Below are 22,222 nucleotides of genomic sequence, written 5' to 3' on the forward strand. Positions count from 1 at the left end.
AAGAAGTACTTTGCACATTAGAACATAACAGATGACCTCATATTTATCACATTATCCTCCCCCATCTGCTATGAATGGTAATAACACTAGGGCGCGGTGCGTAACAGAGGCATACGCCAGCTTGAGAAAAACCGCGACATCAACCCTAAACTTCGGCTTCTGGCGGTATGCGGTTTCTAGGGAGGGGGCTTCGGATAACGACACGCCCCCCTCCATAGAGGATGTGCTGTTCAAATTTTGCATGGCACCCTTCACTGCGATTTTAATGCACCCTGAGCCGCTTCAGTGGTGAAGTGACTCGATGGCATTGGTGGGTCATTTCTCTGCATTTTTAACCCACCCGGAGTGGAAGTATACTTAGCAACATTTCATTGACAGTTGCGCCTAATCACAGTGAACAAGGCTTGTGGACGCCCGAACGTGGGTATGCTGACCAGGAAATGAAATCGGCCAACACGCCCATGTTGAGACCACGCTCTTGCTCGAGAGAAAAGACAGCGCGGCCGTTTACGGCTGGATAATGTCGTCCAGAGACACGACGTGTCCGGCACGAGATGAAGATGTGTAGCACTGTAGGGTATGCCGACACAAATTAGGTGGAATTTTCCCAGGAACCAGATTGTACTTGACAAATCTCGCACTTCAAGACATGTTTCCCCTCCAGGAAAAAAGCCCATGCCTAACCTCTCGCCAGTCTATCGCAAGTATGCCCTACAATTACAACCTATGGCAAGGTGCATCCACCAAGTCGTCCGAGGTGCTTGTCTCTGCGTGTGTATATGGTACAGCTTAACAAGGCCGCCACCAACCACCAATGAAGGCGCTGTGGCGGAGTGGTCTAACGCGTTAGACTGTGAGTATCTCTCAACAACATCTGTTCCCACCTTCATACTAACTCGGTTTCCTCAGCGAAATCTAATTCCTTCGGGAGCATCGGTTCGAATCCGATCGGCGTCGGGTTCTTTTTTTGCCCTTTGCACACAGTGGACTAATGTCACGACTTCTTTTTTACTCCTCCTAGTTTGCGGTGCTTACTGTACTGGGGTGTGCCGTCCCGTCGTTAGCGTGTACGCCGAGAGTTTCGCGAAGGACATGACAAGGCGCCACGATAACCGTTCTAGTACTCAGGTAACCACTAACAAGACCGTTAAGATGCGTTGACTGTAGTCGACATACTCCAAGCATGATCCGTTTGACCCAGATTCAGTATGGCTTTCGATTCATTCTGGTTCACTCTCCTGGCATACATCGCCCCCCCATCTCCTCGTCAAATAGTTTTAAAGCAGAGCACCCTGCCCTCTCTCAAAACTTGGTACTATTCCTACTATCATTCTGCTTTATCTACCTGGGTTGCTTTAGCATACTTGCTAGGGTCAATGCTAACGGTTGGAAGATAACCCCGAGGGTTCACACCCCCTCCGGTGATGGCAAGAGCATCAGCGGACGTATTGACTCCAATTGTAATCTACGCCTTTGATCAGTATTGAGCAAGAATTGAAGATCCCAATCGACTTACGTAGCCAACTAAACCATCTTCAATGTCCTTTGCAACCTGGCTGACACTGATCACGGCGCTATAACCATCAGAGCTAGCATCAGAGTAAAGAGAATCTTCACTGTTCGTGGTGCGATTCAAAGTGACCAGGGGCTCGTTGTAAGGGCTGTACCTGTAGACGTGGTTGAAGCGTCTCTTGGAAGAACAATTGCCCAATATGCCGAACACTGCTGGCAGAATACGAGGTCCCCGCGGAAATATTGGGCTGCGCCGTTATATGAATATGAGGAGTGCGAGTGATGTAGTATCCAGGAAACTTGGTGAGAAACTCAACCACCCCATTCTCATCGGTGACCTGAATTCCTCACAGACAAGCTTCATTATCCGTGGTGCCGTCTTCCCTATTGTTCTATCCGTCCAGAAGCTCCGAGGTATCTGGGTCAATGCCAGTTAAGGAAGAGTAAGATCCAGTAGCATTGCAGTTCCAGGTGATGAGGTCGGTGCCTTGCAGTGGCTCACATGTTTCAATGTCGATGACGCCAATGTCGAGGTAAAAGTCGATTCCTTTTTAGGAGTCGCGGGGATGGTGCCGGACCATCTCTCCATCGACACTGCCGATACTAGACGGTTTCTATGTGATAGGATACAAAGCGCCTTGCCGATACGGACCCCAATCCGTATCTAGAGCCAACACGCAGGTATCGTTCTGAATCGTGGTGTAGTGAAGCGGCTCATAAAGCAAGTGGCCTTTGTTTCCGTACTTACTCTTAGCCTACTTGTTCTGTAGGTGACGCGCCTGAAGTCGGCTGGCTCACTTGGCCAAAATGTCGGCCTTGCGCTTCTCAATAGCAGCAGCGCATCGGTTCGTGCTTCGCCCAATTAATCATGCTTCAGCTTTAGCCTTCTCGGCCATCAGCGTCTCGGGATGTACAAGGGAAGTTCCCAGGGATAGAGCCACGAGGATGGCGTTGAAGATGTTGATGTAGGGGTCGAGAAGGCTATTGTGAATAATCTACTAAAGAAGACCTTGACATTAGGTGCTGAGCAAGGGCTGAGATTTCCGGAGCCAGAGCTGAGCGAGCGTGAGGGCCCGCTTTTGGCATCACAGATCTGAATGTTGGTTGCTAGGATTCAGCCTGACCAAGGGGTGACGGCAGGGGTGGGTTAACAATGATCCCTTTATCAGGCATCAGGCATCAGGTATCGGGCAGTAAAATCTGAGAAACATCCAAAGGCAGGAAACTGATGACCGGCACATTCGTCGGTTTGCGCGGCTCAAAGACACGCGATCCTACCGAGGTCGGATTTCTTTAGAGCGATATTGCTATCGACCACATTTCCTCCAAAATGCGGCTTCTCAACGTACACAACCTGCGGATAGAGTCGAGGGACCCTTCGGCACAGATATACGCCATTTTGTCGCACACCTGGGGAGACGAGGAAGTTACGTTCCAAGAATTCCAAGACGCCGGAAAACATTCCAAGAAAGGATACAAGAAGATTTTGGACTGTTGCAGTCAGGCCAGGGAAGATGGTATTGATTGGGTCTGGATCGACACTTGCTGCATCGACAAGACGAGCAGTGCCGAACTTTCAGAGGCCATCAACTCTATGTACGCGTGGTATCAAGGTTCAGCTGTATGCTACGTGTTTCTCGAGGACGTGCCTCCCTTAACTCCCCATTTTCCAGAGGCCGAGTTTCGAAAAGCTCGCTGGTTTACTCGAGGATGGTGCCTTCAAGAGCTGATTGCTCCCCAAAAAGTCGACTTCTTTGCTAAGGATTGGTCCGATATTGGCACGAGGTGGAGCTTGGAGAAAACCATCACAGAAGTAACGGGCATACCAGGTACTGCATTTGATGAGGGGGACAATATGCAAAGCTTTTCGATTGCCCAAAAGATGTCGTGGGCTTCACAAAGGAAAACATCAAGGAAGGAAGACGAGGCGTATTGTCTCTTGGGAATTTTCGATATCAATATGCCTTTGATCTACGGAGAAGGGGTAAATGCTTTCCGACGGCTCCTAGGCGAAATTTTGAAAGATACTGAGGACTACTCCTTCCTACTCTGGACGACTGCAGAACCTTACTTGGATGAAGACGGCCTTGCACCGGCAGCGATCAAGCCTGAATTGTTTCAAAGACACGGCTTATCGACGTGGAATGGCGAAACGTGCCCATACCAAGAAATTGAATTCGCCCAAGGATTACCGGATCTGGCATCGAGGAACCCTCCTCAACTGACAAGCCGCGGACTGCAGGTGGAGATGCTTGTTCACCCGAACCCTGACGCATTCCTAAGGGACGACGACGGTGAACCTGTACTCCATAACACCATGTTGCTCGTCTTCACTGAATTTATGTACCGAGACAAGCTAGTGTGCATCGCTCTGGAGAAGGACGGTTGGGGCGGCCGCTATCCGACGACGTTCTAGAGGTCGTTTAGTGACCAAGTATTCCTAGTTGAAGCAGAGCCGATGGGAGAGCCATATGAACTGCGGAAACTTTACTTGGCAGCCCATCATAATTATGAGTGGTCTCCAGTCGAGCCACTCCGCAAGCCACCGGGCCTCCGATTACATCTATCATCAAACTGTAGCAGTGCCACAATCAGCTACATGCGATCTATGCCCCAGATCCAATTCTCTATTCCAGGCCAACCTCCGACGTACAATCCACCTCCTTGGTCCAGGCTCGAATGTCTCATGCCTGATTTCCCGGACAGCGGGTGGATCCATTTTCTGTTACAATTTAAACTGTGTAAAGATGAGTCTGGAACCTCAATCGAAACCGACTTGGCGTTATCTATATGGTTCATTCATGTGGCTCCTCGTTGCACCCTCAGACCTTGTGCTGACCTGGACATGGACCAGGTAGCTAAGGAAGCCAGGTATCCACCCTCAAGGACAGTGACTGACAGGGCAAGCTGCGATCTGTTTAACGGGCGGATTAAAGTCGTCGTTATGGTGAAGGGTTATGAGCATCTTATAACTGTGGACGGTAATAAAACTCGGGGACACATTTGCTATGCAGTCCACGTTACAGTTCTTGAGGATACTAATACGCGTTAGCGTATCTTATAAAATCTGTCATATAGCTTAGATACGAGAAAATAGGAAAATATTATTACGCTAGCAGCTAGAAGACATACGTGGTGACCACCTTGGGGGCATGGCGAAGCAGCTCCTCCTCGGTGAGCCTCTTGTCTCCCATGGACTGGTGGGCGAGCTTATGCTTGACTTCGGAGTACTCCATGAGAGCTTCATACTTTGTTTGTTGAGTCCAGTGTAAGACTGGGCCGGCAGAAGCTGAGAGCGTGATCTTATCGCCAAGGCCCGTGCCACAGCTGGAGCAAAAGGGGCCGTGGCCTTCCTGTCTGCAAGAGTCACAAAACATTGCTTTTGGGTCTTGAGTGGTTGAAGTGGTGAAATTTAGATGCTCGATGTTCCAGAAAGTGACGATATCGATGAAGAGATTGAGAAATATCATGAAGTGGTGATGGGAGGAGCGACGGGCGTCTCAAATGCGTTATTAAATATCTGATGGAATCCAATATCCAATCTTGAAATAGGTAGTTAGGCAGTTTAATAGATGAAAGTCAAACAGCGGCTGTGCGGGAGGGGGCTTTGGCTCGGATTGGGCTGACAATCCGAGCCAAGCCGGTTGTCAATCGGTTCTTGTGTTACCATTCGCAGACTCTTTTCATCGGCCAGTCTTGATTCAAAGCAGGCACACAGTCGCACAACATTCGACAGATTCTATTTAGAGCCATGTCTGCGCCCTGCGCCTTCTCTTCATCTTTTGAATCAGGCCAAGCACAATGGGGTATAGAGATGCACAAACTCATGGTCAAACCAGCACAGCCCATTCCAAAGCAAACATCATGATAGGTGACGCGAGAGGCACAACTTGTAGTCTGCATCACTCGATAATGTGTGATTCTCTCTACCTCCTTAGCGCTTTCTTTGTGTACGGCTAACGGTCACATGTGCCGCTGAGACTGGTCAATCTCAGACATGACTGTAACATGAGCGTGACCTATCCCCATATCCCCACCCTGAGCCGCAGTATCTGGATCAGACACTGCCTTGTCTCTCTGGCTGCCGGTTCAAGGCCTCTTGCTGCGCCAACTGGACGTTGGTGACATACTTCTGCATCTTCCAGGCGGGCACTCCATTCTCGTACATCTCGTCCATCTCAGCTGTGTTGCGCTTCGATGGCTCAGGAACGTAGAACCAAGCGATGACAGTGGTGATGACACCAAGGGCACCAAACAGCCAGCCAGTGTTGTAGTTCCAGTCAACACCCTCGGAGTCGACTGTGACAGTGTTAGTGGTGTATCTCAACAATGTGGAAGGCATGCTCACGCATAATAGGAACCGAAGTGTTAAATGTTAGACCAAAGATGACGGAAATGCCAGCTGCCAGACCAGCAGTCCGTGCACGCAACTTCTGAGATGCGATCTCTCCAACAAAAGCCCAACCTAGGGATCCCAATGCTGCATTGAAGAGGGACCAGACACACGCGACAAAGATGCAGAAACTCTGCAGCGGCTTGGTGGTAGAGAACTGGCCAACAATGCCAACAATGAACATTGTCAGCGTACAAACGACCGAGGCGACAATAACGATGATACGGCGTCCGAGATAGTCAGTCCAGAGCATGAGGACGATCGACGTGACGAGTGCAATCACAGCTGACAACTGTTAGTAATGCCAAGTCGTAGATGGTAAATGAACTCACTGATAACTGTGGTAATGAGAAATGGATCGTCGAATCCAGCCTGACGGAAGAAGAGAGAAGAGTAAGTCTTCAAGAATGAAAGACCAGTAAGCTGCTGGGCGCAAGCCGGAGCTGTAGCACCAAGAGTTCGCTTGGCGTTGACTCCCTTGAAGCAGTCGACGTAAGACTTTACCACAGCCTTCCAGCCAAGACCAGTCTCCTCCAGCTCATTCTTTCTCTTGCGCTGCTCGAGGATGCTGTTCTTGATGATGGCATACTCGGTGTCTACGTCATACCCAGCAACCTTGCCATTGACACGAGCGAGTGTCTTCTTGCCATTATCGTCTTGTCCACGCTCGGCATAATATTGGGGAGTCTCGGGTAGCCAAATGAAAATCGGCAACATGAGACCCAGGAAGACCCATTGAGTCAAGATGGGAGTCTTGTAGTTCATGGGGTTCTGCTTCTCGCAGATGAGTAGGACAAGAGGTGCAAGGAACTTTCCAAGTGTGTTCCAGACGCCATAGGTGAGAACCATGGCGCCTCGAATGTTGCTAGGGGACCACTCGGCGATGTAGACGGGGAGGGTGGATTGGAGAGCGCCTACTCCAATACCCGCCAAGATCTTGGCTGCAGTCCAGTCTTTCCAGTCACGGACCACAGTCTCGAGAGCAATAGACTAGATAAGGTTAGCCATATGCAAGCCAAAGGGATAGCCAGTGACATCTTACGCCAGCCAGAATAACCCAGAGCGTGTACAGAGTCATCTTGCGACCAATCGCATCCGAGATGGGGCTCATGAAGACCATGGCAACCAGTTGACCAAGGGATTGCATGGCTCCCCAGAGAGCCGTGTAGTTGGCATTGAGGACGCTCTTGCCCTCCTCATTGACAAAGCCAACATGTTTGATGAAGCCCTTGTTGGCAATGACGTTGCCGTTCAGGGTGTACTGGTAACCATCGGCAGCAGCGGCAATGGAGATGAGGTTGCAAATCAGAACAGCCTAGGCGGTCAGCATTGGACAAGTGCTTCAATGGCTCAGAATCTTACCTTCCAAAAGAGCTTGACGGTGTCCCAGTAGCCCAGCTCGTCAAGGTCAGATTTGAGAAGAGTCTGCCCCTTCTTGAGGTCATCACCTGTGTTCTCATCTCCCGACACGCGAGGTGCGGTCTCTATCTTGTCCTTTTCGGCAGCCATACTTGGCTCCTCTTCAGTAAGATGCAAGTTAGCCTCGGCAAAACTTGTTGGTTGGTTGTTGTGTTACAGGAGACAATGCTTGATCTTGAAGTTCGTCGTGGAGAACTCCAATTTGTCTCTGATTGACACCTCTTTATACAGCAGCCTCGCACAAAAGACAACCCGAAGCCTCGTCCAACTTCAAACCGAGATACCGGTCTTTTCTTGCTTGAATCCGGGGCCCCGCGAAGGTTGACAGCAGGATGCGGGGATAAGCTGGCGCTAACAAGACGACGATCCTTGCTATTGACGAGAGAGCAGGAAACATGTCCGGCTGGATGGCATTCCTAGGGCCTTGGCATGCCCTTTCTAAGGCGGAAATAACTGTCAGATGGGAATCCGACAGACGGATATTTATCCATCGTATGACCAGCCAGACAACCCCTCGCTTAAACATTGTTCAGCTGAGACGAGCGCTGATGGCATTGTGCGGTTATAAACGCAGGGAATATTGCAGCCGAGTCAGTCAGTTGATCAGCAAGTGACAGCGACCTCTCAAAATGTCTGTCTCAATTGCCCAGTTGAGTGCTGAGCACCACCACAATGGCTTTGGCCTCTTTACAGCTACTCCTCGCCTATCATGGCGCTTCAACTCTACAACCATCAAAGGATGGAAACAGGCTTCTTATGACTTAGCCATAACTCGCAATGGTAAAGAGGAAACCTATCATGTCGACTCTTCCAGCTCGGTGTACAACCCCTGGCCTTCGTCGCCCCTGTCATCTCGAGAACTGGCCGAGGTCAAGGTCCGAGCTGTGGGAGACGATGGATCATCAACAGACTGGGCAAGTCTCGTCATTGAAGCTGCTCTCCTAAACCGCACCGACTGGACTGCAAAGCTCATCGGCGGTCCTTTACAAGGGTCTGAGCCGAAACGACCTGTGCTGCTGCGCAAGGCCTTTACCAATCCTAGGTCGACCCGTGCTCGTCTTTACGCAACCGCTCATGGCGTATACGAGGTTCACATCAATGGTCAGCGCGTCAGTGATGAACTGCTTGCCCCGGGGTGGCAATCATACAATCACCGGCTTCACTACCAAACCTACGACGTCACGTCTCTTTTGCAAGAAGGCGAAAACGTCATCGGCGCCCATATTGCCGAGGGATGGTTCGCAAGCAGGATTGGACGACCTGGGGTAGCGAACCACTGGGGAGAACAACTGGGTTTTCTGGCACAGCTTGAAGTCGACGGCAACGTGTGTTGTCAAACTGACTCAAGCTGGGAGTACCTGGATGGTCCTCTTCTCTCGTCCGAGTTGTACAACGGTGAAGTCTTTGATAGCAACCTCGTCGACCCTGCTTGGTCTACATTAGCATTGAAGGCACAGGCCAAGGGCTCAGTTGAGGAGCTACCATTTCCAAAGGCGGAGTTAATCGCACCTGATGTCGCTCCTGTCACTCGCGTCATGGAACTCAAGCCAAAGGAGATCATCACGACTCCAAAAGGCAAGAAAGTCCTAGACTTTGGCCAGAACTTTGTTGGTTGGCTTCGGGTCGGGAAGGACATTCCCGGAAAGCCTGGTGATACTCTCTTAATCAGGCATGCAGAGGTCATGGAGCATGGAGAGTTGGGCACCAGACCTTTGAGATCCGCCAAAGCCCTTTACGAGTTGAAGCTTGGAGGACCAACCAAGGGTTGTGAAGCCAAGTTTACCTTTTTCGGTTTCCGGTACGCATCTACTTGTGCTGTAACAAGAAAGAGACTGACGAGACAGGTATGCTGAGATCAATGGCTACGATGACGTTTCCCTCGAAGATTTCACAGGCATCGTAATAGCCTCGAACCTCCGGCGCACAGGAACTTTCGAGTCCTCTCACGCAATGCTCAATCGCCTCCACGAAAACGCGATCTGGTCCATGAGAGGCAACTTTATCTCGATCCCAACCGATTGCCCCCAGCGAGACGAAAAATTGGGCTGGACCGGAGACATCCAAGTCTTTTCCCCGACTGCCAACTTCCTCTTCGACACCTCTGCCTTTTTGGGGTCGTGGCTGTGTGATCTTGATCTGGATCAGAAGGATGCAGACGGTGTTGTTCCCGTCATTATCCCCAATCTTCCAAAACAGCCAGACAACCGCATGAAGAGACCAATGGCAGTCTGGGGAGATACCTCTGTGATTACGCCCTGGGACTTGTACACAGCCTTTGGCGACATCAGTCAACTTGAAGCACAGTGGGAAAGCATGTGCAGCTGGCTTGATATCGGCGTTCCTCGAGACGAAGGAGGTTTTTGGTCTACAGACTGGCCTCAGTATGGCGACTGGCTAGATCCACGAGCACCAGTTGATATGCCAGGGAACTGTCCAACCGACAACTTTTTAGTCGCAAACGCCTACCTCATCTACGCCACCAAGTTGGCTGCAGACATTGGGAAGATGTTGGGGAGGAGTGAGAAGAGCGCAAAGTACGCATCTGATGCGGAGTCCCTTGTAGAACTCTTCCGAGAGGAATATGTTACTCCGAAAGGAAGGATGGCCTGCGATACACAAACGACCTACGCCCTAGCCCTCAAGTTTGGTCTTCTGGAAGAAAAGCATCTAGCAACTGCAAGAGAGAGACTGGGTTATCTCGTCCGCTGGGAGAGGTTCAAGATCACCACTGGCTTTGCTGGGACACCCATCATCCTCCATGCTCTCTCAGAGAATGGCATGCTCAACCTTGCCTACAGAATGCTTCAAGAGCGAGACTGCCCCAGTTGGTTATACCCAGTCGGCATGGGAGCAACATCAATTTGGGAAAGATGGAACTCGATGCTCGAAGACGGAAGCATAAACCCTGGTCAGATGACATCTTTCAACCATTACGCTCTTGGTTCAGTGTGCGCATTCATGCACAAGACCGTCGGCGGTCTTTCTCCCACCTCTCCCGGCTGGAAGACTGCTCTCGTGAAGCCCCAGCCTGGTGGAACTATTCGCTTTGCCAAGACGAGCTTCGATTCACCATACGGATTGTATGAAGTGGACTGGAGCATAGAAGGTGGAAAGATGACGACAAAGGTCACGATTCCTCCAAATACAGAGGCCCGCGTCGTCTTGAATGGGGTCGATGAGACGGTCGGAAGTGGTGAATACGAGTACGTAACGGAGTGGAAAGATGATCCTGAGTGGCCGCCGAATTACATCTCAGGACCTCAGAGAAACACGGTCGGGGCGTCTTTTGTGCCTTGAACTATCAATGGACAGGGAACTCAATACGTAGCTCAACATTTCATTTCTTTCGAGCTCTCCATATGGAGTGCGAAACCAGCATTCAGTCATCGCGTAATCGTTGCACTGGCCATGAATAAGAGCTACATGGCGCCAGCATTAGAGTAGGCTGTAATTTAGGCAAAAGTAAACGAATGCGACTCCTGGGCAGACCTCGTGAACCTCGTCCCCGTTTCCAGCACCAAGTCTAAATGTATATCTTCGAGTTCCCATCACGCATCGCGATGCAGACTACAGGTGACACTCTAGCCCTGTGACAATGCGGAGATGAGTAGCGTGGTGATACGCCGAGAGTCAGTACTCTGTCACATCGTCTTGCCTCACCGGCAGTTGACGGCTTTTTATGTACGCAGAATCAACTGGTAAACCATATAAGAAAGGTCGTTGTCCTCCAAGAGCGAATACTCCCTTCGCCATCTTAATCTCTACCACGAATCCCAACCTTCCGTAGCACTGCCAACAGCTACTAAAGTTCAACACTCAATAGAGTAAAATGTGCTGGAAATCACGCTACGTCAAGAGATGCGTCAAATGCTACGTCGTCCTCAAAGATGAGACCGTCATCGACCGGACGTGCGAGGGGTACGAGAAGAAAAAGCCATGTACCAAAACGCCAAACGTCGTGCAATCATCAATATTCATCAGTTGGCCAGCTTGCGAGAATTGCGCCAAGATAGAGGAGAAGGAGTTGAATGATGGGAAGCGCAAGTCGGCAAAGAAGAATTAGCGGGTTGAAGCAATCGAGAGGGCTAGGGATAACACGGCTTGGGACAACACGGCTTGGGACAACGGTGGTCAAATCTTTCGGTACTATAAATAGGAACAAAGCAGTAATCAACGCTGCTGCCGACTGATTAGGCTCAGCGGTTTCTGGAACATAACAAAGGGGCGTAGTGAACTATGGACTTGCACGGTCATCCCATCAAGGGCTGGGCTTCAACCATAACGAAGAACACAATATCAAGGGTCGTATTGAACATTCCGGTTTAAAACCGTTCGATAGACAATGGGAACATGTGCACAGACCTAGATCATGAGAATTAACAAGGATGTGAGCAGGGCATCAGTGAAAGCCCAATTCTCGCTCTTTCCCAGGTAGATGAAGGAAGGGCGCTGGTCTTACCGGGTGCTTCTCTTGAATCGCCCGGTTAGGATGGTACTGAATTGCAACGTGGGTTATGAGCTTCGTCCCTTTAAAATGGTCAAAACATGGCATTTAATCGTTTTGCAGATCTGGGAGGATGAGAGTCAAGTCGACTCCCCGATGCCATTTTAAACCGAATTGAGTTGCGCCGTTGTTGGCCTCATAACCTGCTACCTAGAGTTGTGTGGGATCCGTGATGCCAGAAACAGACACCCAGTTGGTTGGTATTAGATTTCTTTATTATGATAGCCAGAGACATTGAGACATGTAGAGATCTGATATATTTAATAATAACATGGTGATATTTCAATGTATCAACTTTGATGTAGTCGGCTCCAAAGCCGAAATATGCCCAGCATTCGGATCCCGACCCGACACAGCGGCTCAATCAAGCGATGAGCCGACACATTCCACATTTCGGCACGTTATCTCCAGGCGTTCATCAGCCACGAATCATATCAGCGGGGGGGGATCAAGCCTCAAAGGCGATAGGCCAGGACCTTTATCTCCCCCGCAGCCGGGAATTCGACCGTTTCCGCCGGTTGACTTCTTACTTATCACCGAGATTCTTCACAGGTCATCGTGATCATCCACATCAACTGCTTTCCACATGACGAGGCGAACCGACCGTGAGCCCCGTGTGAGACGATCCTGCGAACGGTGTCGGTACGTCTTCCGCTTGGTGGAAACTTGAAACATCGCTGATCAAGCATTGTTCTTAGTCAAAAGAAGATTAAATGCCCCGCTGAAAAGCCTGGGTGCTCTCATTGCCGTCTTGCTAATTCGCCTTGCGTCTACCTGCCGCGAAACCATGTGAGCCATGGAGGCCGACGGGCCCAAAATAGATCTTTGTAAGACCTCTTCCAAAAATGGTCATGTTTCTCTTGGCCTGACTCTGTCGCAGAAGACCTCGAGAAGTCTACAACAGCTCCCCAAGTCCATCCAACAGCTCACACCACCAAGATGCAGAGTAAGCGCACTCCATCGCAGGTGTGCCCAATTGCTAATAAAAATGATTACAGATCATTGACAGGCGCCCCGAATAGCCAGGGGTTGGCCCCCCGGCAAAGACCAGCCAGCTCACCAGCTTCTCAACAATTGTCTTCATTGACGGCCACAGACCCATCTACATGGTCAGCCACAGCAGCATTTCCACTTCACATAGCCCCATTGACTGACCAAAAGACATTTTAGGTCGCCAGGAAACCCCGAGCCTCCGTTAGAACTGCTCCACGACTTTGTCGCCGTCTACCGCGAAAAGCTCTACTTCCAGCCACTTCCGCTTTTTGACCCACGCCGACTCCAATCCAAGATAGCATCATTTCCTCATTATCTGCGATGGAGTTTCCTGGCTCTTGCTCTACACTATACCAGCCACAGTTTTTACTATGGCCTGGAGCCCAAAGCGATCGAGTATTATGCTACCTCAGCCAGGAGCATCGTAGTGGACATGGCTGCCGATGGTGTCCCCAAGTTGGAGATACTGCAGACTCTCTGCCTGCTTTCATTATGCGAACAAATAGGTAAGTCATGAGTATACATGCCCAGTACATTTCTCTCATCATCTTCCAGCTGGAAAGCCAGCCCGTTCGTGGATGACTATTGGCATCGCATCAAGGCTGGAGGCCTTCCGACTGTCGAACTTGAGAGCAAACTCAGACTCGCGACATACAGATGATGCCACATCGAGGTGCCATTGGTCTATCGTGATCCTGGAGAGCGCTTTTTCCCCTCATATGAATACGCTGGCTGAAGCATCTCGCACCCCGAATTACCCTAAGAGCGTTCCCGTACCTCCGCCGGTGCACCCTTCGCATGGCATGAAGAGCTACTGTCCAGACCTGACCGATGCCTATGAAGGAAACATCCACGACGCCGGTATCACTGCATGTTGCTTGGGCTATGTCTGCCTTTGGGGAAGCATCATCTCATACCTACGAGACATCCGAGATGGCGCCATGGAGTATCCCTGGTTAACCACCTCCCGACATAATCAGCTCACAGTCAAGCTCTACGAGCTCGAAAATCACACTTCGCACAGACATCTTATCAGAAATGCGCCGTTTCCAGATCAACCGCCGTCTAATCTCAACGAACATCGAGAGTACTGGGCGCCCTGGGTTTTGATGCAAATCACCATGCATGCCTCGCAAGCTGCTTTAAATCACCCATTTGTTCAACTTGTTGCCCTTCGAAGAGCAGGACGCAAGTTCCAACCTCGCTCATTCCTGCAAAAGACGGTTGACCAGGCCCTGTTTCACTCGGAATGGGTCTCCCGCTTAGTGCAGATGTGCGAAGATCGCTCCTTTGAGGTTAATGATCCTTTGGTCGGACAAGCCGTTACAGCATGCGTCTCCATACTCTGGATATTCCAGTTTGCACGAGACCGCAAGGTATCGGATAAGGCCAAAGAAAATATCGGCACATGTGAGGCATTTCTCTCAAGACTGTCACACAACTGGCCACATATAGCAAAAAAGGTCCGTTCTTGCTCACATCTGGGTTTTTTTAACACACCATGGCGACATCTAACAGTCATTTATAGGTCGAGGTTCTCCAAAGGCTCAACGCCAAAGCCTCTCAAGCACCACAAACAGCACAAACAGCACAAACAGCACAAAACGATGATTCAACCAGTTCCACGATCTGCTTTGAGCCCGAGATGATCTGGGAGCTACTAGACCCTACAATGTCAGGATCCAGTTTCACTACTTGTAATGGCACTTCAGAAAGGCAAGGATCAAGTTATGGCTCGAGTGCCACTATCCAAGTGGCGACAAAGTTCATCCATCCTATCGATGACAAGGAGGAGAACCCTCCGCCTGCTCCCAATACCGTGCATAATTTCTTCGATTTGGGGGATGTTTATGGGGAGCCTTTTCTGGATCAGTTCTTTTCTGACTCTTTGCTGGTTAATATCCAGTAAATATCGGGGTATTAAGCAGTATCACTATAGTTGGGTACAGCGCATTGTATGTCGAGGGGATTTGGCTTTGGGAGGTTTTTGAGGTCCCCGTTTTGCTAGGTAGTGTTGATGGGATTATCACTCACGGCTAATATATCGGAGTCAAAGACTCCTAGGTAGTCGAGGGGCGATGTTCGGCGTCTGGTGTCTGGGTACACATATCGACAATGGAATATTACGTCCCCCGGGCTAAAATTGCCGTATCTGAACATATTTAAATGTCGTCAGGCAAGTGGAGAATGCCATTTCTTCCACCATAGACCTCCAGAGCCGAGTCAACGGATGAACCTTGTCACACTAAATCTTCCTTTTGTCAGCAAGACGAACGGCGGGTAACGCCAAGCCAGCCAAGGTATAGGTAAAAATCCGTCGTCAATTATATGCCTCACCAGTCGTTCGATTCGTCTATAAAGAGGGGACAAAACGGAGATCAGATAAGATCCTCCACTCCCGTGATAACAAGGATGTCTCCAACTGCGCGCCTATCACAATTTCACCATCCCACAACAATGTGGAGAAGACGCCGCGGAGAAGAAACTCAAAACAGCCATGATCCAGTATTCAAGCATCCAACGGTGTGCCCTCGGCAAGCTCGGTTCCTCCAGCGGCCGCCCAACCTTGTCAAACTAGCTTAGATACATGCTTAAGAGACTTAAGCGAGTGGAAATGGTCTTACAGCCAAGACCGACCATTGACAAACTTCTGGGAACGGGTTATACTCTACCGAGCAATGATATTCATGGCCCCCCACGTCTGTCCTCGTGTTGAGAATCCTGAATTGGGTATGACCGCCGTAGGACTGCGGAAGACTTTTTCTTATAAGAAAAGAGCAGAGGTCGTGCTTTGAGGGTTTGAAGTGATCGTCGAGCAGTGCGTACAGTCAAGATGGCAGTCGAATCTCAAGTCAACGATGGCCAGCAAACTCCGGCAGCGGAGGAGTCTGGACCGAGAACAGCCACAGAGGCTATGCGAAAGCTATGGACGCCTCGAAAACTCGGTATCGCTATTGGATGGTAGGCATTTCACTTGAGTGTTGCAAACTCCGCTGACAATTGGTAGCCTCCTGGTCATGAACTTTTTCATGAACCTGAACGTGTATACCCAGAATGTCTACGAACCATACGCGACTAGTCATTTCGATGGTCATTCTCTTTTGACCACTGGCTCCATCATCAATGGCATCGTGCGAATCGTATCCTACCCTCTTCTCGCCAAGCTCGCCGACGTATGTCCCGTTCCTATACTTATCATCTCGGGATCGAACTAACAATTATCTAGCATTTCGGTCGCCCCCAAGGCTTCGGAGGAGGTGCTTTATCCATGGCCATAGGCAGCGCCATGTTCGCGGCCTGCCAGAATGTCGACACCTTCCTTGTATGGACCCTAGTCAACAACAACCGCGATCAAGCTGACATCTCTAGGCTGGAGGAATCTTTGACTCATTCGGCGACACTTGGTGGAATATCACTCAGCAAATCTTTGTCGCAGACGTCACCAGCCTGGTAAACCGAGGTCTCCTGTTCACCCTGCCGGAATCACTCTCGGCCATTCCTACACTCTATGCTGGAACGTATCTCGGCGAGCACATGCTCCTATTCTCATCTTGGAGATGGGGTTATGGCATGTGGTCAATTATCCTGCCCGTTACTGCAATCCCGACTATCTCCATGATGCTCTGGATGGGTCGCCGGGCCAAGAACATCGGTTTGATCGCCGAGCGATTGTCACTCTTTCACGGTGCCCCCTCTGGCGCTGTTAGCAAGGTCAAGCATATTACCACACAGCTTGATCTCATCGGTGCTCTTCTCCTGATCGGCGGTTTGGCCATGACTCTTCTTCCCATGACCATCGCTGGACGCAGAAACACCGACCGATGGGAGGAGCCATCCTCTATCGTCCTCCTCATCGTCGGTGTCTTGACCTTTGTCGGTTTCCTGGTCTGGGACGGAAAGTTTGCTTCCAACCCCATCATCCCTTATCGAACCATCCGAGAACGCAACGTCATCATCGCCTGTACATCTGTTATCGTCATCGCCATGTCCGACAGCATCTACAGACCCTTCCTCTCCAGTTTCCTCCAGGTTGCCGGTCATTACTCCCCAGGAGCTGCCACACGAGTCGACAATGCCCAGCGCGTGGCGTACAACATTGGCGCCCTGTTCTCGGGTCTTTGCCTCAAGTACGTCAAGCACACCAAGCCTTTCATTATGCTCGGTGTCGTTTTGATCATTCTTGCTTCTGGCCTCCCCATCTATCTCACCAACATCTCGGGAACGCATATTGCCAACGAGCCAACGTTCATCGTTTCCAAGACGCTACTTGGAGTTGGTCGTGGTCTTGCCCAGGTCTCATTGCAAGTTTCTTTGCAAGCCGTTCTCGCGAATGAACAGATCGCCGTCGCTACCGCTGTCTACCTCTCTTCTCTGGGCTTCGGCTCCAACCTCGGTGTCACCATCAGCGGCGCCATCTGGAACTCCCTTCTTCCTCGGAAGCTTAACGCCAACTTTGGTGAAGAGGTTGGCAGAAAGATTTTTGGATCCATTGTCGTTGCTCAAAAGTATGAAGTCGGCAGCCCCGAACGAAACGCCATTGACAAGTGCTACCGCCAAACACAGCAGACACTGGCTATCGGATCAGTCTCTGTGTCTGCACTTCTCCTCCTCCTTGCCTTCCTGGTGCAGAACGTCAAGCTTGGAGAGGAAGATACCAAGAGAGCAGCGCAGGCAGATGAGGAGCTTGCATGGGCCATCAAGCAAAAGGAGGCGCAGGAAGAAGAACCCGTTGAGATGGAGAGGCAGCAGCGACAGTAGATTTCCCAAGCCAGGCATTCTTGCATAGCAGCTATAGCCTATCAAGTTCGCAACAATAAGGCATAAATGTCGTTCGTGTATCAATATCCCTTACCAGTAGCCTAGCCCCTCAAGAGAAGAAGTATTAGATGCCAGCCAATGTCAAGCCCAAACCAGCCACACTCATCGCACCGGCGGCAACTCCCCATCCTTCATCAGTGCCCTCAAGACGTGAATAGTTCCAGATAGTATATGATACCGCAGAGAAACTTGCCAGAATTTCTCCAATCAGCTCTGGCGACAGGTCTCCATGAATCTTCAACCGCACACTCTCCTCATTGTCAGTAGAGCTAATCATCCCCACAAGTCTGTCATATGCATCCATCAGAACGATCCTGCGGGAAGTCTTTTGCATCTCCTTGTCTTGAACGCTGCGCACAATCCAAGCTAGTGGACCAGCACAACTACTCCAGACCATATAGCCAGATTTACTTGAGATTTGTCCTTTGATGCCAGATCGACGTGAGACATAGCTCACAACTCCATCTGGGCCTGTCGTACGTGTGTGAAGGATATAGTCCCTGGAAGTTGCAAACACCTGAGCTGTAGCAACCTCTCGGTTGACGCCGTCGGCTGTTGACACACGGATGTGAGGAGTTGACTTTGAGGGGTCCCAAGAAGCCATGGATTTAATCTGCTTGATGTCTGGTTTTGCTGGGGTTGCCGTCATGGGTTCGCCCGGGGTATACTCGACAGGGTCCCCAGCCGCAAGACCAGGCCAAGTGATGTCGTAGAGCTTCTTGGAAGATGCTACATCTATAGCCTGTGAGGGAAACTTGCGATCGCCTTGCAAAAGGATCTCGAGGGTTAGGGATGGAGTGGAGGAGATGAAGCGGGTGGCAAAGTTACGCAACAGCTCCTCGTTGAATCGTGGCGGTGGTCCAAGAGGCGATGGCATAATCTTTCGTCCAGAGTCTCCCTTCTCTGTAGACTCGGCATCGACAAGAAGTGACCGTTCCAGGTGAAGAATTGGGTTGTCGTACCACGGCACAATAACGAACCGAATCCCACAACGAGAGCAGTAGTGGCTGAGGAAGTAATATGTTGGGGCAGTCATGTATCCGCAGTTACATGCAAGACAGGCCAGGATGCCCATGAGGCAACTTGCCGTGGCTCTGTAGGATGTTAACCCTGCAGCTGAGAGCAGCGAAAGTACTCACTGTCCATTGGAGGCCGTCTCCATAACCCGTATTGACTTGCCCACATACTGGCAGGCCGGACACTTGACCGTCTCTGGCTCAAGGTTGAGGCGACTGATGGGGATTACTTGCGATGCCATGGCTACTGAGAAGATTGAACAGCACAACGATTCACGCTCAATCAAAGCTTCGAAGACGGACCTTCTGGTTGTCAAAATAAACATTCCAGCGACATCCGAGAATCCCTTTATTTCCTCAGCTCCAACCACGCAACGGAGTAAAGGCCCGCCGCCAAGCAACTGTGAGCCTCAGCTGAGGGAGGAATTGCTAAAGTCCGATCCCACGTGGCCAAGGCGTGGTGATTGAGAGGAGCCAAGGGTCTTGGCATGCATTCTCGGCTACTGGATAAAGGGCTGGTGATGTCCAAATTGCCAACGTGTTTTGAGTCAATAGTCTGGTCTTTTCCTAAATGAAATGAATCAGGTGTTCTTAGATGTACAAGGCAGATTATGTTTAATCTTGGTTGTTGGTTGGTTGTGAGCCGGATCGAGAGCTCGGGAGGCGATCCGAAACAATTGCTCCTTCAAGAATGTTGGGACAGGAATTATTTCCTAGCGATGAGAGAAAGGCAAATGAAAGATTAAAATAACACTTTATTGAGACCCTAGACTCTAAATCTCGTATGCGCGCGTCTCTATTTCGCTACAAGCATCACACTCCCAGGCCGTCGTCAGAGGGAGGCAGCTAGCAAGCTGCGAGCAATTCACAGCCCAAAGACCAAGTCCCCACGACCTTCAAATCCTCTCCGGGTAGTCTGTATTTCCGACACTCATAATATACGCCCAATACTGCCCCCGGGGGACCTTCTCATCCATGCCAGAGACCTAACTCAGAATGGTTCATTTGACGAAGTGCAAGCCGAGCTGAAATGGCTATCGGATCAGCCGCATACTCATAAGGTCCTCATTACAGGGAACCACGACGTCCTCCTCGATGAAGACTTCCTCACCAAGTATCCGGAGCGCCGATACTGCCAAAGCAAGACGAAAGCCTATCTCTACTGGGGTAGCATCATATACCTCGAGGATAGTTGTGTCACACTCGACTTTCCACCAGCTGAGCCAATTGGGAACACCTCTCCAAGCTCTCAACCTCGAAGACTCACAATATTCGGGAGTCCCTGGACACCACGGTACGGAGCATCAGCTTTCCAGTATCGGCCTGACGATGAACTCCACTGGTCCACTCGATTCTCCTCATTAGACATCAAACCGGACATCGTCATCACTCATGGCCCACCAAAGCATCATCTCGACGCGCGCGACTTCCATCGAGCAGGGTGTCCCTACCTCGCTGAAGAGATCGTTCGGATCCGGCCACGTCTTGTCGTATTTGGACACATCCACGTTTCTTACGGAGGTGAAGATGTGGTTCTCGATGGCGTTCAGAGATCATACGAGGAGGTAATGACTGGGTGGGCCGGATGGATGACGGTGGGCTGGATGGCAGTTCTAGTACTCTGGGCGAAGCTGAGGAGATTGGTTCTAACAAACCGAGACCAAGAAGGGACTGTTTTTGTCAATGCGTCGGTTGTCTCCGGGCCGAGAGATGCTCTCACAAATGAGCCAATCGTGGTAGAATTATAATCCAACTTGATCCTCTTCACTCACTCTGTTTTCGAGCCTCTCACAGCATCTCTCAACTCGAACACAACTTTCTCGTGAAAATACCGTTTATATGCATTCAGTCTAATATTTAACCCAGATTCATGACCCCAAATAACCCAAAGAGATGTTTACAGAAACTCAACCCTTTCTACCCAACGTTCCACTCTTATCCATACACCCGACTAAGCACCCTTGCTCTTAACCGCATCTAAAGAATCCAAGCTAAGTATCTCAGTCAAAGCATCCCTCTTGACACACTTCTCAAACGAAAAGCTGCTCGCGAGCTCCTCAAGCTCCTCCTTGCTCTTTCCCCTAAACAGCTCCGCCATCTCCCAGCCCGCGTACTCGCTCATCAGACACTCACGGATGACTCGCTCAAAGTGTCGCTCAAAGGTCCAGATCTTGGGGTATCTCGTGTTCTGGTAGGCGGGTAGGATATCTTCCTTGAGCTTTGAGAGGAAAGGCTCGTAGATGTGCTTTGCCTCGTCCTTGTTTGCGACGCCCCAGAAGTCGAGACCGAGGCGTTGCTTCTTCTCCACGAAGGGAGCGATGAGTTGCATGTATGATGACTGAGGGTCGACGTAAACCATGCCTTGGTAACCGATATCCTTGTAAAGCCAGATGGACCAGCTGACGTCGGTCTCCTTGTAAATGTTAAGTTGCTCCTTCAAGAGAGCAAATCGCTTGGCATTGGTCGCAACGGCTGCTTCTCCCTCCTTCTTCTCATTCTGGTAAACAGGCCCAAACTCTCCGTTCCAGATGGGTACATTCTTGGCCCTCATAAACTCGACCTTTCGCTCAAAGCTTTGGCGTAGCTGATCTCTCTGCTCCTGGGTATCTTCGTACTGAGGTCCAAATGGGAAACCAAGCATGCTATAGTCGTGGCAAGCATACACGGCATTGGGAAGAGGGTTCTCAGGGAAAGCTCGGAAGTCCATGGCGTAAGTGTTGCCGTCGATAAAGATCATGTGGTCGGGGTCGATAGCTCGGATGCTCTTCTCGGCGCGCTCGTACCACTTAATCAGCCTCTCACCAAAGTATCCCGACTTGTTCTTATGAGGGTCGGCAGGCTCGTTAAGGAGGTTGTAACCAGCCACCACGGGGTTATTCTTATAGTGCTTGGCCAGGGCCTCCCACAGCTGAATGGCTCGGTCTTGGTGATCCTTAAAGTCCCAGAACATGGCTCGCGCAATGCCAGAGTCGCTGTGCCAGTCCTGGTTCTGACCCCCAGGAACGGCGTGCATGTCGAGAACGACGTAAAGGTTATGTCGAGCGCAGATGTTGACATATTTATCCAGCAGATCAAAGCCCTCCTGCTTGAGTGTGTCGGGGCTAAGGTCATCCATAAAGTGACGGTAGTTGAAGGGAATTCGGATGCAGTTCAAGCCCAGGGAGGCAAAGTAGGCGGCATCTGAGTCGGTAAAGAAGTGGTGGAGGAGTCTGTCAAAGAAGTATGTGGCCTTCTCCTCTCCTAGAACCTCGGCCAATTGAGCGCGATGCTCATGCTCATGTCCAGAGTAACCGGTGATGAAGTTCTCCATGTTGAGCATGCCACCAATAGCAGCGCCCTTGAGAACGACAGCCTCACCTGCCGGGTTGACGATGCGGCTTCCATCTGTTCGCAGCATAGTGCAAGAAGATCTCTGAGGGGTTGGTCTCTCAGAGACCCTGTAAGAGCCCTTGCTGTCTGCGGTCGCGACCATTTTGGTGAAGACTCAACGGTGTCTTTGTCGGTGGAAAAAGATTGAGTAGAAACGTGTAAAAGGCAGAGAAATATTAATCCAAGTGCCCTACACAG

General features: G+C 50.5%; 6 protein-coding genes and 1 non-coding gene across 7 annotated transcripts; 4 read left to right on the top strand and 3 right to left on the bottom strand.

Moving 5' to 3' along the window:
• Positions 1-819: 819 nt before the first annotated feature.
• LRP88_05708 lies at positions 820-957 on the top strand. The gene has a single exon. It is a non-coding gene; the product is annotated as a tRNA-His (tRNA).
• A 3,674-nt stretch (positions 958-4,631) lies between these two features.
• On the bottom strand, positions 4,632-7,414 carry LRP88_05709 (uncharacterized protein; the record flags this gene model as incomplete). Its single annotated transcript, XM_083242258.1, has 6 exons — positions 4,632-4,869; positions 5,643-5,811; positions 5,861-6,190; positions 6,238-6,895; positions 6,948-7,220; positions 7,268-7,414. The coding sequence occupies 6 exons, from the start codon at positions 7,412-7,414 to the stop codon at positions 4,632-4,634; spliced, it is 1,815 nt and encodes a 604-aa protein (XP_083101194.1).
• A 539-nt stretch (positions 7,415-7,953) lies between these two features.
• On the top strand, positions 7,954-10,621 carry LRP88_05710 (glycoside hydrolase family 78 protein; the record flags this gene model as incomplete). Its single annotated transcript, XM_083242259.1, has 2 exons — positions 7,954-9,101; positions 9,169-10,621. 2 exons carry the CDS (start codon positions 7,954-7,956, stop codon positions 10,619-10,621), a joined length of 2,601 nt encoding a protein of 866 aa, XP_083101195.1.
• A 2,713-nt stretch (positions 10,622-13,334) lies between these two features.
• LRP88_05711 (fungal specific transcription factor domain-containing protein) lies at positions 13,335-14,730 on the top strand (the record flags this gene model as incomplete). Its single annotated transcript, XM_083242260.1, has 3 exons — positions 13,335-13,338; positions 13,389-14,284; positions 14,350-14,730. The coding sequence occupies 3 exons, from the start codon at positions 13,335-13,337 to the stop codon at positions 14,728-14,730; spliced, it is 1,281 nt and encodes a 426-aa protein (XP_083101196.1).
• Positions 14,731-15,746: 1,016 nt separating this feature from the next.
• On the top strand, positions 15,747-17,579 carry LRP88_05712 (major facilitator superfamily domain-containing protein; the record flags this gene model as incomplete). Its single annotated transcript, XM_083242261.1, has 4 exons — positions 15,747-15,766; positions 15,829-15,994; positions 16,048-16,143; positions 16,191-17,579. 4 exons carry the CDS (start codon positions 15,747-15,749, stop codon positions 17,577-17,579), a joined length of 1,671 nt encoding a protein of 556 aa, XP_083101197.1.
• Positions 17,580-17,703: 124 nt separating this feature from the next.
• LRP88_05713 (uncharacterized protein) lies at positions 17,704-18,897 on the bottom strand (the record flags this gene model as incomplete). The annotated part of the gene is made up of 3 exons (XM_083242262.1): positions 17,704-18,005; positions 18,120-18,646; positions 18,779-18,897. 3 exons carry the CDS (start codon positions 18,895-18,897, stop codon positions 17,704-17,706), a joined length of 948 nt encoding a protein of 315 aa, XP_083101198.1.
• Positions 18,898-20,606: 1,709 nt separating this feature from the next.
• LRP88_05714 (glycoside hydrolase superfamily) lies at positions 20,607-22,127 on the bottom strand (the record flags this gene model as incomplete). Its single annotated transcript, XM_083242263.1, has 1 exon — positions 20,607-22,127. One exon carries the CDS (start codon positions 22,125-22,127, stop codon positions 20,607-20,609), a length of 1,521 nt encoding a protein of 506 aa, XP_083101199.1.
• Positions 22,128-22,222: the final 95 nt, after the last annotated feature.

Source organism: Fusarium phalaenopsidis, assembly GCF_050370095.1.
Source record: "Fusarium phalaenopsidis strain FUZ10S chromosome Unknown contig_32296, whole genome shotgun sequence".
NCBI lineage: Eukaryota > Fungi > Ascomycota > Sordariomycetes > Hypocreales > Nectriaceae > Fusarium > Fusarium phalaenopsidis.